Source organism: Clarias gariepinus, chromosome 7 (assembly GCF_024256425.1).
Source record: "Clarias gariepinus isolate MV-2021 ecotype Netherlands chromosome 7, CGAR_prim_01v2, whole genome shotgun sequence".
Classification (NCBI taxonomy): domain Eukaryota; kingdom Metazoa; phylum Chordata; class Actinopteri; order Siluriformes; family Clariidae; genus Clarias; species Clarias gariepinus.
In genome coordinates, this window is record NC_071106.1 from 5,830,011 (window position 1) to 5,847,404 (window position 17,394).

A 17,394-nucleotide genomic window follows, 5' to 3' on the forward strand; every position below is an offset into this window, starting at 1 on the left:
ATTTGGAAATATAGTGCAGAATGTTCACCAGAGGACTCTGAAGGTCTTTCCAAAACTGTTGGATCACCTTTTTTTTTTATGTGACATTCACATTCATACACTTAATGGTTTGGTGTGCCACTAATCAGAAATACCTAAAAAATTAAAAGTTATTTTAACATTCCACATCACTACTCACTCGGCTGTGTGCTAATATTTAATTGTTGAGCAATTATCTCTAATTTCTTTACCTTGGAAAAGGAGGTGTGATTTGGATCTCCTCACAGCAATTTAATCCATTTTTTTTCTTCCTCTTGTTATCTCTTAGGATTTAATGGGTATTAAAAATAGCTACAGAAACTGTCTGCCATCAGAAGCTGCCGACAGAGCTGTAAGGATTCACCTGATCTCATGACCACTGCAGTCTTTTCAGCGTGTATATTACTGTTGGTATTCTTACTATGGACAGTGTGTGAGATTGTGGTGGGGGCAACTCAGGAGGAGCAATGTGTGTACTTAGACCGTGCACAGCATCTTGACACTGTGGGTCTTTTTAAAGATGGAGATGTGATTATTGGAGCACTCATCAATTTTTACATGCTGCCACCAACCCTTGACCTGAGCTTCACCGAAGAGCCATATCTGCAGCCCTGCTATGAGTGAGTTGCTGCCTGACAGTATACCTTTTTAAAAAGTTATCTGATAGGTCAGATAACTAGAATAGTGATGACTACATTTTTGACCAATGTGATTTTTGGCTTTTTATTATTTCTTTTTATAGGCAATACTGGCTTTTTTTTTTTCAGTGCATAAAAATCATATATTTTTTTTTTTTGGTTGAGAATATTGTACAAGTTGTACAGTCTGCTGATTTAGCTGTTCTGTCACAATGTCAGAGATCAAAAGTTTAAATGATCTCCTTCCCAGTTTTTGTTATGAAAGCAATTAATGTAGTTATGCAATAGTTTAAATGTGAGCCAAAGTGAAATAATTTTGGACCTTTAAAGTGTACATCAGCTAACATGAATGAAATAATGTTTTCCTGCTTTACTTCATCTGCTACATTATGTAATCATGCTATATCTGATTTGTTATGAAATTTATTAGAAAGTTAATAATTGTTATTGAGATCCTTTATATATTATCCTGTTTGACTGAAATGCAAAACAGTATCCTTATAAATAATGTTCTCTTGGTAAAAGTTTCAGGAACAAAAAACTGAGCAGTATATTGTTTAGTGAAATGTGTATAAAATGTTTATGAAAGGTATTTAACTTAATGTTAAATTAAACAGATCCTTTTAATGTATCCGTAAAGATGTATCCTTAATGACTGCGCCCCAAAAAGCATTAATGATATAGCTTAGTAATCATATATTTTTTTAGCCACATGTGAATATAATAGGGCATAATGTAAATTTACTGGTACAATTGACTTGTTTAAAGACAAAAATCCTAGGGACAAGGACTCTGTCTGGTGCACAGAGAGCTTACGGCTTATGTAAACATGCGCACATAGTGTACTGTTATTAGTTAAATTTATTTTCTTTCCTATTTCTTTTTATTAATATTTATTCCCTATATATAGTTTTATTACAATAGATTTTCTTTTTAAGGTCAGTGGCGGTCGTACAAGGCTTTTAACTGCATATCGTAGTGTGTATGACTGTGTATGTGAAAAATAAATTTTGAATTTGAAATTTACTGTAATTCCACCTGCACAGGCTCTGTCATATGCTCTGTAAAGACTTAGAGATCAGTTTGATCTTGTGCTGATGATTTTTACTTTCTAAAAATCTTAAGCAAATATAGAAGAAAGCATAATTAGTTTTGTATGTATAAAGTAATCTATACGCAAAGAGCCTAACAAACTTTTTTTAAAATCCAACATAATCAGTTACTCTTTATATATGGATAGATAGATAGATGGGTAGACAGACAGACGGATAGATAGATAGATAGATAGATAGATAGATAGATAAACACTATCAAGGACCTGTTTTGTGTATTTTTTTACATTGTGTTTAACATTCAGTATTGCATACATTTTTGACTTGTGCATCATATACAGTACCATATAAAGTTTGAACACATTTTTACATTATTTAATAGTTTTTTACTGTTAAGTGAATTTGCAAAACTCATCAAGCACCATGATGAAACTGGTTCTCATGAAGACCTTTCACGGTAAAAAAAGAATCAAGTAAACTATTATCTCTCTCTCCTTGTCCCAGATTTCAGGAGAGTCCTGTGCAGTGGGCTCAGGCTGTTGTCTTTGCTGTGGATGAGATTAACAGAAACCCTTCTTTGCTGCCAGGGGTTCGACTGGGCTACCGTATCATGGACAGCTGCTCACGCTATCCTCATAGCCTGAGATCCGTCATGTCTTTGATTAGTGGAGGGAACGGTACCTGTAAAACCACCCAACCTACCAAAATTATCATTGGAGAAGCAACTTCCACACAGAGTATGATTCTTTCCAGAGTTTTGAGCTCGCTACATGTACCAATGGTGAGTGTCATGTTGAGAAAAGTGATAAAATAGACAGTGAGTTATTGTATTCAGAGATAAATTAGTTTTTCTTTTTTTTTTTAGTATTATGGGGCTCACAGGTGGGTTCATTAGACCACAATTTTCCAATTTTCGAATGTGGACATATGTGGAAATATCAAGACACAAGAAGATCATGTTTGTTAATGTGTGTTATTGAGTTACTATGGGTATTTGACTGTGGTTATTTCTAAATCAACTGGTTCACTTTAAAAATACTTAGTATTTGAGTAACTGCATCTTTTCATGAAGTAATCCTGTACTGAGGAGTCTGTGTAACAGTTTAAGGGATGGGCAAAGTTTGCTTTAGAATGTTGAATCTAAAAAGGAGTTAAGGTAAAAAAAAAAAAAAAAAAAGGCAGGAGACTAGAAAGTGAGCAGAAATCATTAATAAGTTACTGTTGATCTCCTACAGTATGTGTAAGTTAATAATCTGTTATATCTGGCATAATCTGTTCATCCCTCAGATCAGCTACCTGGCTACGTGTGTATGCCTCAGTAACAAACGAGAGTATCCTAATTTCTTTCGGACCATCCCCAGTGATGTGTATCAGGCTCGCACCATGGCCCAGATGGCCAAACGGTTCGGCTGGACCTGGGTTGGTGCTGTAGTGGAGGACAATGACTATGGGCTCCAGGCAGTACAGGCATTTAGGGAGGAAACAAAAGGTACCAGCATCTGCCTAGCTTTTGTCAGCACTATCTTCCGTGAGAGACTGGAAAAAGATGTGGATCGTGCTGTGACAGTGATGCAGAGCTCATCTGCTCGTGTAATCATGGTATTTGCTTGGTATGTAGATGTGGAAGTGTTCCTCATTGAACTGGTTCGCAGAAATGTCACAGATCGCCAGTTTCTTGCCAGTGAGATTTGGAGTACCAGCGGCCTTCTCTTGAGCAACCCTGCACTGAAAAACATTGCCCAAGGCACACTGGGAGTGGCTGTTAGGAGTGCACTTATTCCTGGGCTTGAAAAACACCTGCGAGAACTTCATCCAAGTCGGTATCCTCAAGACATGGTCCTTAGAGTTTTATGGGAGAAGACATTTGGCTGCAGCCCAGTGCAGAACAACACAATAGCCTCCCAGAGTAGCTTACCACCATGCAGTGGGAAGGAGACTCTAGAGGGAGTAGACAATGGCATTACAGATGTTACCAATTTAAGAGCCACTTATAATGTGTATCTGGCTGTTTATGCAGCTGCATATGCACTGCACTCTCTGCTGCGTTGTACTGCACCTAACAGTTCTGACCTGACCATGGCCCCAAACTGCTCATCTCCAGATATTATCACTGCAAAAAAGGTAATGGTGTTATTTTAAAAATATATATCCTATGCATCATTCTAAATTTAAATAACATTTTAATTATGATACTTACAGTAATTTATAATGCTTTGATCCATAAACTTGAAAATAATCTTCAACTAAGTCATGTAATGACAAAGGGTATTACTTTTTTGTACTGTAACAGTTCTCTCCAAACCCTTTCATTTATTAAACCACAACTGGGGATGGAAAATTTTAAACTGTTATTTCAAATAGTGAACAGTAAATAAGCGAAATTAATCAACTTGTGATGGATCTGATTTGGCGTTAATGAATTAAATTCATGTTTGCAAATTATAATTGAAATAATACATTTAGTGCATATTATTTTTACAGTACTATTGATGCCATGAACATAAACATTATTTGCTTATTGAATGATTCCCATATGCTCAAAAAAATTTTTAAAGGTCCTATAACTGAAGAAACTCAAAGCATGTTGAATTTTAAATGTTAGGTTTTTGGCTATCCAAAATGTCATAGTACTTGCTGCACCTCTCTCCTGTCATCCTAGCTCTTAGAGCACCTTAAACTGGTAAATTTCACAACTCAGCTTGGAGAGAAGTTTTATTTTCAAGATGGAGAGACTCCAGCTGTCTATGACATAGTGAATTGGCAAAGAGGTCCTGGTGGAGCCTTGAAATATGTCCTTATTGGCCGATTGGAGGACACTAACCTCATCATTAATGAATCTGCAATCAGCTGGCCAGGAAACTCAAGAAAGGTATTTATGATTCACATATAGAGTAGTGTGAAAAAAGTATTAAAACCCCCCTCCATAAATTCTTATTCAATAATGTTGATAAAAGTTTTACAGCCATAAGCTGCAAAGTGTCTAAAGACATAATTGGAAAAAAAAGAAGAATTAGTTGTTTAAAAGAATAATTAGTTTATGTAACAACCTCAGCCGTAACCTAATTTTTCCAGTATACTAATCACCAACCTGATCATCCGTCACCATATGCTTCTACCATTGTTTCTTACTGGTTCATGCCTTAGGTTAGATGTGGTTTTTTTAATGCTTGAATGATCCATATGTCACTGTGTGGTTTGACAGACAGCAAACATTCCTCAGAAACTGCTCAGGTAGGGGGACTGGACTGAAAATAAAAGACATGAAAAACATGCCAAAATTAAAAGCTAAGAAAGCCAAGACAAGACAAAATTAACAATACATGAAAGCCTGAATATGTAATAGCAAAATATGATAAAAAAATGAGGGGTTCACAATTTTTGTACACTTTATCCAGTACTGTAAATATTGCCAATATAACTAATGCAAATAGTCATAAAAAAAAATAAAAATTTAGATTCCTGTTGGATAAGGCAGGTAGAGCTTTTATTCAGTTTTTACACACAAAGACTATGTATAAAAAAGCTATGTATAAAAAAGCATTATAAAGCTGATAATTTATTAATTAGACAAAAATAGCAGCGATCAATTGGAATTAAATTGCTATTTTTTTGATAATTGTAGGTGCCTGTGTCTGTGTGCACCGCAGAATGCCCCCAGGGGACACGCAAAGCTATGAAGAAAGGCCTTCCAGTCTGCTGCTTTGACTGCCTGCCCTGCGCTGATGGAGAATTTAGCAATGTCACAGGTTATTAAATGTCCTTTCAGTTAACACTTTCAGCCAAGGCCATGAAAACAATTACTCTTTACATCATGAATAGAGGATCACATGTCAAATGGCATCTGTATACTATTCTATTAAAGGCCATCCTGTACCTGTCACGCAGGGGTGATATTCGGATGTACCGATCCTGTGCAGGTGTTGTTACACATGGTCTTCCACTGTCCTTCCTGTCTCACTGTAGCGCTGTCTTAGGCGTCTCACGGTGCGGACATGGCGATTTATGGCCTAATGCACGTTCACGCAGATGAGCAGGGACCCTGGGCATCTTTCTTGGGGTGTTTTTCACAGTCGGTAGACAAGTCTCTTTAGTGTCCTGCATTTTTAGAACTGTGACCTTAAATGCCTACTTTCTGTAAGCAATTAAGGTCTTAACGACCATTCCACAGGTGCATGTTAATTAATTGATTATGGTTAATTGAACATGCATGGAAAACATTGTTTAAACCCTTTACAATGAAGATCTGTAAAGTTATTTGGATTTTTACATTATAGTTGAAATACACAGTCCTGAAAAAGAGACGTTTCTTTTTTTGCTGAGTATATATATATATATATATATATATATATATATATATATATATATATATATATATATATATATATATATATATATATATTCAAGGATTCAAGGATGCTTTATTGTCATACCAGCACACTTCAATGTTATGGTACGAAATTAGGACCCAGGTCCCGTTTAAGCCACAGAGATAGCATAGTAGTATAAATATGAGGGTGTAAATATGTATATACATGAATATAAATAAGAGCAGTCAGAGATATATTATGCAGGAATTTAGACATAAACTATACATAGTGTATTGCACACATTGTACATTCGACTTATAGGGATATATATGTATTGCACCATAGAGTTATATATTACACCAAAAATATAGAGATATGTTTTAATAAAATACTATCCAAAGTTAGCAGTTTGTGATTGCCTCAGGCTATTAGACTGCTGAAAGAGTCTAAAAAAAACAGTTTTTGAGCCTGGTGGTCTCACACTGAAGGTTCTCAGCCTTCTAAATGAGGGAAGAGGTTAAAATAGAGCATGTGCAGGGTGAGTGGAGTCCTTAATAATGCGGAGGGCTCATCTTCTGCATCTTGCAGTGTACAGTTCGGTGATAGAGGGGAGCCTGCTTCCCACTGTCCTCTGTGCAGCCTTAACTACTTTCTGCAGGGCTTTCCTCTCAGCTACAGTGCTATTGCCATGCCACACAGTGATGTAGGAGCTGATGATGCTTTCTACCTCGATAGAAACTCTTCAGAACCAGGCCAAGAGAGAAAAGCTTTAGAATTAATGTCTGTGGAGAGATGATGTTAAAGGCAGAGGAAAAGTCCAGGAAAAGCAGGCGGACGTAGGAATTCTTATTCTTGAGGTGTGTAAGGGCTGTGTGGATCACTGATGAGATGGCGTCACAACATTAAACTCCCGCTGCAGATAGAATGGCCGACACTTTGTTGTCATGAACTCTATTGACTCGGAGCAGTGACTTTTAACCAAACTACTGCTTGTACACAAACCTTCATTCACATACACACAGAGTCAACCTCCTCTTTTTTTCCCCGACCGGTGGTCGCGGTCCGCATGGAAAAGCCGAAAGCCATCAATTTGAAATACTGAGGCAGAGAACAGCGCAATTCCTCATCTCAAAGTGAGCATTAATCCTCAAACGTAGCAGGTCCATTATATTATCCAGAGAGCAGACGTTGGCCAAGTAGAGAGTTGGAACTCTCTTCTGTCTGCGAGCACGTTTCCTATTGCCCGCTGTCCCCCGCGCTCTGCTACGCCACTCCGATGTTCTCAGGAGCCGATGTCTTCTGAGTTCAAATTTTAGTCTCGAGAAGCCGCTGCATCAGCGTGCGCCGCCATCACTAAAAATATATGTATGTGTGTGTGTGTGTGTGATGTCATCCTATTAAATAACATTATATAGTAACTTTAGTATTCTAAAAACCACAGTATTTTTTAGGGTTAAGCTAGGAACCAAACTGAATGTTTATTTTATTTTATTTGGCTTGTAATCTCTTTTACAGGCTCACTAGAATGTTATCATTGCCCCCCAGAATTCTGGTCCAACAGTCACAGAACTGCATGTGTACCACGTGAGGTCGAGTACCTCTCCTTTAATGAGACAATGGGCATCACCTTGACGACTGTTGCTGTGTGCGGTGCCATGATAACAGCAGCTGTGGGTGTGGTTTTTGTGTACTACAGACAGACTCCTATCGTCAAAGCCAATAACTCAGAGCTGAGCTTCCTGCTCCTGGTGTCACTCAAACTCTGCTTTCTGTGTTCACTGGTGTTTGTGGGTCAGCCCTCATTATGGTCATGCAGACTACAGCAAGCAGCGTTCGGGATCAGTTTTGTTCTCTGCATCTCGTGCATCCTGGTGAAAACCATTGTGGTTCTGGTGGCATTCCGTTCAGCTAGACCTGGATCTGCAGCCCTTATGAAGTGGTTTGGCCCAGGGCAACAAAGAGGAAGTGTTCTGTTCTTTACCTGTATACAAGTGATTATTTGTGCTGTATGGTTGTCCCTCAGTCCCCCCTTTCCTCACCGCAACTTAAGCATTCAAGGGTCAAAGATCATCTTAGAGTGCATGGTGGGGTCAGTGACAGGCTTCTCCCTGGTTTTGGGCTACATTGGTCTTTTAGCTGCCGTTTGCTTCCTGCTAGCATTCTTTGCCCGAAAACTTCCAGATAATTTCAATGAAGCAAAATTCATTACTTTCAGCATGCTGATCTTCTGTGCTGTGTGGATCACCTTCGTTCCAGCATACGTCAGCTCACCAGGAAAGTACAGTGTCGCTGTGGAGATATTTGCAATCCTGGCTTCCAGTTTTGGAGTCCTCATCTGTATATTTGCTCCAAAATGTTACATTATTTTACTCCGACCAGAGAAGAACACCAAGAAATTTCTCATGGCAAAAACACAATAGAGGAAAAAATCTTATTTTCTGTAGCCTTCTCACTGATAATGAAATATTGTTAAAGGATCTTTTTTATATTAGGTGACTGACAACGATAAGTGGTTCAATTAAATACAAGCAGAGTGCATATGTGGAAATTAGACTAGTAAATATTTAATAAATTGTTTACATATACGTCTATGCAAATTGTTTTCGTTGCTGTTACACGGTTATATGCAATTTATTTAATAAACTTATCCCAGTTTTGACAATTATTCAAATAAAATGAATTTGAAAGATTCATTTTATTTGAATAATTGCTTTTATTTGTATAGTGCCTTTAAAGTAGACATTGTCACAAAGCAGTTTCACAAAAGTATATAAATTTTGCATGTTAAATTAAAATGTATTAGTGTATGTTCAGTGATTAAGTCATTGAAAAACTACACTAAGAACACATGAGGAGGAAACTTTGAGAGGAACCAGACTAAAGATGGAAACCTATCCATTTCTGGATAAAAGCAGTTATAACATTGCTATATTAACTCATGTCCTGGAGGACCATTGCCCAGCATTGTTTGTAATTCACCAACATATGTACACACGCGTTAAACCCAGTAATAAATATATTGATTGAATTAGTTGTGTTTGTGCAAAAGAATCACTTAACTCTCATTGATATTAAAATGATCAATTTTTAATGAATACAAATTTTTAAATCTTTTATTTTTTAATAAATACAATTACATTTGTACACTTATTACTTTGATAGCTAAATAATTATATGATAAAGAAAATCAGTACAGTTGAACCTTGGATAGCAAGCATAATTTTGTTTCAGAAAAGTGCTTATAATTCAAAGCAGTCATATATCAAAGTGAAACTCAGATAGTTCGTTCCACAACCCAAAAATATTAGTATACAAAATAATTAATACAAAATATAAAGTAAAAATAAAGAAAATTAACCTGCATTTACCTTTAAATAACTGGTGGCTGGTGTGAGGGAGACAAAAAGGGGAGACAGGAGAAGGAGACACACACACACACACACACACACCCGTAATCATTGCTGTTGGCTGTGAAAACTGGAAACTTTTTTTGTATGACTTTAACAAGAAAGCTCTCTAATAACACTTGCTTTGCCTCCTTTGGAGGATAAATGTAACATTGAATTGTCATGGAAACAAAAAAACACACATACAAATGGTCACAATGTTATAGTAAACAGTATACATAAGCACAGATGTTGATGTTGAAGGCATGCGCACTGAGACAGAACATGGCAGAAGATTACCCACCATCCTGCAGCAGAAGAACTATTAGTTTAGTTGTGATTTTTTGATGTTCGGCAGAAACAGCGTATACGTATGTACTACTTGTATTTCAAGACCTGGCTCATTTATCAAGTTGAAATTAATTATAAATTTTTAAAACACTCACCGTCCAAGTTACTCAAAATCCAAGGTTTCACTGTACTTTCTTTATTTAATACTATTATTATAGTGAAGCATTTATAAAGCATTTGTCAAGTATGAATCAAATATTGTTCTTTGTTACAACTGCCTTTACTTTTATTCCACTATTTGGACATCATATACTTTTTTGTGTTCTTATCTGGTCTCAGTAGGATGATGTAACACTTAGGCCCAAAGATACACAGCAGAAGGCCGTAACTTGAGGCTAGAATTGCAAAGACCTCCACCGCTACTGTGTATTTCCCAGGAGAGCTGACATATGCTGGAACAAACGTGATCCACACAGCACAAAAGATCAACATGCTAAAAGTGATAAACTTCGCTTCATTGAAATTATCTGGAAGCTTCCGGGCAAAGAAAGCAAGCATGAAGCAGACAGCAGCCAGGAAGCCAATGTAGCCCAGAACGAGTGAGAACCCCACCACTGAGCCTACTGCACATAGCAGGACCACCCGTGCTCCGCGCTCACCTCCTGCATTTTCAGTGGGAAGAGGAGGTGCCAGAACTAGCCAAAACACACAGATCCCCACCTGTATTAGCGTACAGATGAAGATACCTGCCCTCTGCTGAACAGGACCAAAGTACCGCATAATATTTGAGCCAGGTAGAGTTGCTCTAAAGGCCATGAGTACCACCACAGTTTTACTGAGCACACAAGCCAGACACACCACAAAACTGATCCCAAACAGTGTATGACGGAGCATGCAGGACCAAGGTGCTGGTCGGCCAATAAAAGCTAGTGCACATAGGAAACAGAGTTTAAGTGAGAGCAGGAGCAGGAAGCTCAGCTCAGAGTTGTTGGCACGGACCAGGGGTGTGTCTCGATGATGGAAAAAGGTGGCAAGGATGCTAATGGTAAGAGCTGCTCCAGTAGCTGAAAGCACCGAGAGGATGATGCCCATGGTATCTTGAAAGGACAGGAACTCCACCGTCATTGGGATGCACTCTGTCCGGTCAGTGTTAGACCAGAACCTCTCAGGACACTTAGTGCACTCTGTAGAGTCTGGATAAAAACATAATTGGAAGCATTAAATTGATTAATCAGAGACACCAATTATACTTTTAGGATGATTTCACAACTGGGGTGCCATTTCATTTTTAACTCATTGGAATTAAGCTTGAAAACTAAAAAATGTAACAACTCTTTTTTCCTTAACCATCTTGGACAATGTGTAATGTTTAAAGAGTTTCTTGTTGATACTGGCTTTGTTGTAGTTTTAACTGTGTAACACGACTTATTTTCTTCAATTTGTTAAGTTAAGCAACATCCATATTAACTAAATAAATAAATGAAAAATTTTTTTAATATAATTTATTTTCTGGACAGCATGCTGGTGCAATGTTTGGCACTATGGCCTCGTGCCTCTAGGGTTGATGGTTCGAGCCCTGTCTGTTCTGCGTGCATGTTCTTCCTGTGTTTCCTCCCACAGTACAGAGACATACAGATTAGGGTAGCTGGATTTTACAAATTGGCCATCAAGTATGAGTGTATGTGCTTATGTCATGTGATTGACTGGCACCCCATCCACAGTATACCCTGGCTTTTGCCCTAGGTCTGCTGGGATAGGCTCCAGGCCCCCTGTGACCCTGTACAGGATATAGCAGTATACAGAACTAAGAAGAGAGTGAGTGACAGTGAGTGAATCTAGTTTCTATTCTTAGACTGTTACTGTTGGGCATATGGCTTATTTGTAGGGGTACTCAGATAGGAGGGCTTAGTAAATGTACATTTTTGTCACATGAGTTAAATTGTTAAAATGGCCAAAAAAAAGTGCTCAAGATGGAAACGAGTGAATCGCCTATGACCTTTAGTTATTTTTTTACATTTTATCAATGGGAAATAAATGACACCCCAGCACTACACTCACCCTTTATCTTAAAAGCATTTAAAATTTGCAATGTTAACAGTGTTTTCTACTGGGTGGTAAAGTAATAATTTAAACACTAACTTGCTAATATTACTGTACTGAAACAATAAATCACTTTTAGAACTGAACAGGAATTTGTGCTGTACATTACCAGAAGCATTGCTGATCTCCCCTGATGCACATGGTATACAGTCATAACAGCAGAGAGGCTTTCCTTTCTGTACAGCCTTCCTGGTCCCTGGGGGGCAGCTCTCACTGCAAACAGACACTGGTACCTGGATAGGAGAGTTTGCATTGATTTCATAGAAACATTTCAGAACACATACTTCGAAAACTGTGAAAAAATATTATGAAACGATAGAAAGAGAGATAATGCATTAAATATATTGTCATACTGGTTCTTAAACAACAAATGCTAGTCTATATCAGCGATGGCTGGTAATGCCAAAATGTATAAAATGTGGACTTAATCCTTATTACCTTATCACCCCAGCCCCCTCCCCAGAACACTTTTTTTAGTTCCAGCTGAAAGTCTCGCTGTGGTCCACTCACTGCATCAAACTGTCCTACTTTAACAAACTTAATTTTTCCTTCAGTGCCTACATGCCAATTAATTATGTCATAAGAGGCAGATGGATCTCCGTTCTCATCAAAAGCAAACATTTCACCCACTGGTGTTGTAAACTGGACAGCCTTCAGGTAGTATAAAAGCTAAAAAGAAAATTTATAAAATAAATAATGCATGAGTAAAAACTAAAAACAAACAAACAGAACAATACAATTGCACTGCATTACCTAATACTATAATGAATGTCATGTAAAAGAACTGATTAGGGTTTAAGCACATCTAAAACAGTCAAATTTTAAAACTGATTGTTAACATATTTTCCTTACCTGCTTAGGTTTTATTGGTTTAATATCAGGACATTCTCCATTTGCAAAAGGTCCTTTCCCAGACTGACATGCCAGCATGTCCTGAATGGCATTTGCTACAGCATACACAGCCTTATAAACATTATACATAACATCAAAATAGGTCTCTCCATACTCCACTTTCTCCAAGCCTGTGCACTGTGGTTTTAGATTTCCTGATTGCATGTGCTCCCCAAAGCTACACCCAAACACATCCTCCCAAACACTCTGGACCAGTGGTGACATTAAATGTTCATTTGGGCTCAACTGAGTCAAATAGAAGCCCAAACCCTGAATATCAACTCGCCTCAGTGCAAAACCAAGAGTCCCTGCTAAAGAGATGCCACTCCAAGCAGAGTAGTGGGTAGAGGTGCTCCATGCTTCAGTAGCAATCCATTGCCTGTCAGTGGCATTCATCCTCACAACTTCTCTAAGCAAGACTTCTGTATCAGGTCCGATAGCGAAGGTTACTACCACCTGAGCCTTTGAAGTCTGGATTATCTTCACAATGCGTTCAATCCTACTGGCTGCATGTGATTTAGGGATGACCTCATGGTAGTCTACACACACACCTAAACCCTTTAGTTCCTTCAGCAGCAACTGCACACCACTTTTCCCATAAACATCATCTCCAGAGACAACCCCAACCCATGTCCAACCCATAAAGAGCAAAAGACGGGCCATGGCTTTGGCTTGGAAGGCGTCACTTGGAACTGTGCGTAGAAAGGTGGGGTATCTGGTGTGATCACTGAGGCATGCACAAGAAGCAAAGTAGCTAATCTGATAAGACAAGACCACATTAAAAAAAAAAAATTAAAGCAGATAAATAAAATCAGTCTTTACTTTGTTGTAGGACATACCAGATTATAACATATTAAACTGACTTTATATCACTGAAACAAATTTGTTAATAGTTAATAGTAGACACTGCCATTTACCATTGGGATGTCAAAAACACTTAGTGTATCAGCTACCACTATAGATGCGGAGGAGCGTGCATCACCAATAATGACAGGCACGTCTGGAGCTATAGTACACAGTTCTCCAGACACGGTCTCCTCCTGTCCTGTCATCAACGCCAGTGCAGCACTTAGCGTACTGCTCTCTGCCAAGCAGGTATCTGAAGCATGGTAGCCCAGTGTGAAGTTGGGCAACAAATATGGATTTTGGTTAATTTCTTCCACTGTGAAGATCATTGTTTGTAGCCAGTGGTAAGATCGTACTTCAACACTAAGACAGCATTAAAGAAAAAAGAAACCTTGGTACATTATTAATTGTTAGAGGACTTGAAAATATGATGAAATGAAATAATAATAATAAAAAAAAAAACTCATTAAGATTTTTGGGACACTTAAAGCATTTTGTAACACATTAAAATCTCACTATTTTAATATAAATGCCTATTATAATTTTTTTATTTTTTTTGGTTCTTACCTCTGGCAAGGGCTCTCCTCCACTCTCTGTATAAACATGTGATCAGGTTCAGGGGCTTGAACATATATTGGAAAAAGACCCCCGATAATCACATCACCTTCCTTATACAGGCTCCTGGAGATGGGCCTGGTCTGCAAAGTACAGGAGAGCCCAACAGAGTCCACCCAGATCGGCCAAATCAGAAACCCTACTGCCCATAACCACGCATCCACAGCCATCACCTGACCAGATATAGAAAGAGATGGAATTAGTTAAAGCGGGGGCTTGCATCTCCTGCAGAGACTGGTAGTGAGAAGTGTTCCTGTTTAGTAGAGGTACATTTGCCCAGAGCAAAAAGACATTTGGGGTCAATTTGGAAAGTCCTTGAGGAGCTAGAGTAATTTTCTGGTCCATTAAAACAACTAATAAGCAAATTATTATTTATTTGTCTGTGTTATATTTTCAAGGAGAAGTTGGATGTAAGTAAATCTTAGCTCAAAATATCTGAAAAAATATTAAAAAGAAATAATCACCTGCAGTATGTTCAAACTTATTGTGTAAAAAAATAATAAAATAAAAAATAAGTCCAATAATAACCACTCCTCATCTTTACCAGCAGAGAAAACAGGAACATTAAACCAAATTAAAGAAGCAGTGTGACATCATGGATAATTACTTTGTTTTTGCTGTAAGGGCTGTAAACACCTTTTCTCTGTTCTACATATTACCGCGTATTGATCATATTATCAAGGTCATCACTCCTTGAGCAGCCTCACATCAGCCCTGAATCACTGTTTAACTTATATGGTAACCACTTTGTTGTAACATAAAATTTAGCTTTGAATTGTTTGGTGATATTGTTTGATTGGTGATACAGAGTTGATCAACTTTATGGAGCAGCTCAGCAGTAACCCTAGGTATATATTAATGTACTCAGGTTTATTGTTGTCATCATCATCTTCTATATACTGCTTTGGAACCACCAACCTCAAACTAAACCTTTTTTAATGTATTTATAATGGCACTGCAAAACAAAATGATTTAGTAAATCTGTAACAAGGGCATTATGGAGAGAAAAAGAAGTTCTTGAATCCATTACTTTTAAAGCAGTGCTTGGAGTCCCTCTAGTGGTACTGAAATGAAATCAACACAGTATGCCTCATAAAATGTTATATACTATTAATTTAAAACTATTCATACACATTTTTTTTAAATCACAATTTACTTTTTAACTTAGTCAATAAACAGATACTATCCTCAACGATCTTCATAAAGATAAAGAGACTTTATTGTCATTGTAGTGATACAACAACATTTGTTTGGTAAGTCTCAGAGACCAGCAGCAATAATAAACATAAGAATAAACTAAAGAATAAATAAAAGATAAATAAAGAATAAACACAAGGTAGTTGCACTAAAATGTATAAATATAACAATATATTCAACAGAATGTATGTGAAGTGGTTCCTTTAGTGGTACCAAAACAAGGATTTCTGTAACTTTGAACCAGCCACATGGCTGACATCTGCTGGCAAAAAGGAGGTTTTGCTCTTAATCAAGATAGCACACTGTAAAAAATAAAATCCAAAATACTTAAAGAGGTGGTGCACCATGCTCATGCCCTAAAACAAATAAATGATTGTAAAATAAAATTGTCTATAATGGGCTACTTAGCTACTTCTATACTTCTTTCCATGAGCTGTACTGTAAGTAACTAGACAGCTGTCACACACTAATATTTTTTTGCATTATCTTTAGCTTTGTTCACTGCACACATTCATATAGCATTATTTTATAAACATATAACATTTACATTATCGCTGAAAAATTTGGGATCACCTGCAGATTTCTTTGTTTTCATTTAGTGATTTATTTCCAGCAATACTGGGGATTTCAAAATTATAACATATATGGAAAAAGGTAATTATGTAACAACAAAACTACCAACAGTCAGTTATTTTATGACATTTAGGTCAGCCTTTCTGGAATAGTTCTTTCAAGAACAGTATTGTCAAGTGCAATTGCTAAACCTATGATGGCCCAGAAGGGCAACGCATGTTTCCCGTATACGTGCATGATTTTCCCTTTCATGTAAATTGTTGGACTGCTTATGTTGGGTCATATGAGATGTAGTGGGTCATTTAAAAATGAACACCTGGTTGGATTATTTTGACCCAACAACTGGTTTATTATTCATTATTCTTTTGTTTCTCCAAATGGCAGCCTGCTAAATGTTTGAAATATTACTGTTTCTGTGTCACAGGTGTAGTTTTAAGAGTTTTTTAGGCAGGAATGTGTGTGTGTATACAGCTCAAAACCTTCATCAATTATTAAATATAGCGTCTATTTAGAAAAAATGCCTCAGCGATTTCGGAGCTTCAGGAAATTTCTCGGCACTCTGCGCATAACACCAGGCCAACCCATGTCAGAAAGAATTTATAAACTTTTCTAAACGTGGACTATTGTTTTTTTTTTGTTACTTATAATATTTGTTAATTTAATTTAAATGAGGTTTGGGTGCGGCATTTCGATTCGGCTCATCAGCGCTCATCCGCACGTATAAAGTCACTGTGTGTGCTTTACTGTACAATGCCAGACAACATTCAAATGCAAATTATTCACCCTCCCCAGGTGTGAATCAGCTGTTCTCACCCATACATTCAGAGGAACTGAAATGCACCTCTCCCCACTTCAAAAACCTCTTGGATCTGAGGCTTTTCTGAAGACTTTCAGTGATTAAGGCCTCTTTTTAAATTTGTGTAAATTTAATCTTTTGGATTGTAAATTCTAAAGTTGACATTGTTACCGTTTTTAATCCTCGGAATGGAAGAAATTTAGATTTTCTTCATGATAGCATAAATTGCATTGTTTTTAATCACTCTATACACAATAATATTCTTTGATATTTTTTATTAAAAAAAAATAAAAGCAGGTATGGGGCTATCTTGGTTTATTAATCCTCGTGCCTGGTTTAGGTTTAGTATTCAGTGCACACTTTGTATATCTGTTATTTTACAACTATATCATAACACTAAGAAAGACCTTTTATTTTTAAGCGACTGATGTGTCCAACTTTTTTCAGCAGAGCCTGTTTCACTGAATAATTCATGAGACTCTGTAAGACTCTTGACACTTTTAATTTAAATTAAGAAGTTTACAGCTTGTTACTGAATGATTTACTCTGACAGAGCCATAAGAACAGTGGCAGCTGGAACACCTTAAACAGATGCAGGATTATTTTTATCATCTAAATATAAATGCTTTTTTAAACATGGGCTACTGTTATTTACTTAAAATATTTGTTAATTTAATTGAAATT

At 37.2% G+C, this 17,394-nt stretch overlaps 2 protein-coding genes across 2 annotated transcripts; one reads left to right on the forward strand and one right to left on the reverse strand.

Moving 5' to 3' along the window:
- The first annotated feature begins 390 nt into the window (after positions 1-390).
- Positions 391-8,435, forward strand: LOC128527912 (extracellular calcium-sensing receptor-like). The gene is made up of 6 exons (XM_053500569.1): positions 391-638; positions 2,213-2,489; positions 2,996-3,829; positions 4,368-4,577; positions 5,331-5,454; positions 7,531-8,435. The coding sequence occupies exons 1-6, from the start codon at positions 391-393 to the stop codon at positions 8,433-8,435; spliced, it is 2,598 nt and encodes an 865-aa protein (XP_053356544.1).
- Positions 8,436-9,986: 1,551 nt separating this feature from the next.
- Positions 9,987-14,332, reverse strand: LOC128527913 (extracellular calcium-sensing receptor-like). The gene is made up of 6 exons (XM_053500570.1): positions 14,097-14,332; positions 13,601-13,892; positions 12,645-13,442; positions 12,231-12,461; positions 11,902-12,025; positions 9,987-10,885 (listed from the first exon to the last, which is right to left on the reverse strand). Exons 1-6 carry the CDS (start codon positions 14,312-14,314, stop codon positions 9,987-9,989), a joined length of 2,562 nt encoding a protein of 853 aa, XP_053356545.1. The 5' UTR covers positions 14,315-14,332.
- Positions 14,333-17,394: the final 3,062 nt, after the last annotated feature.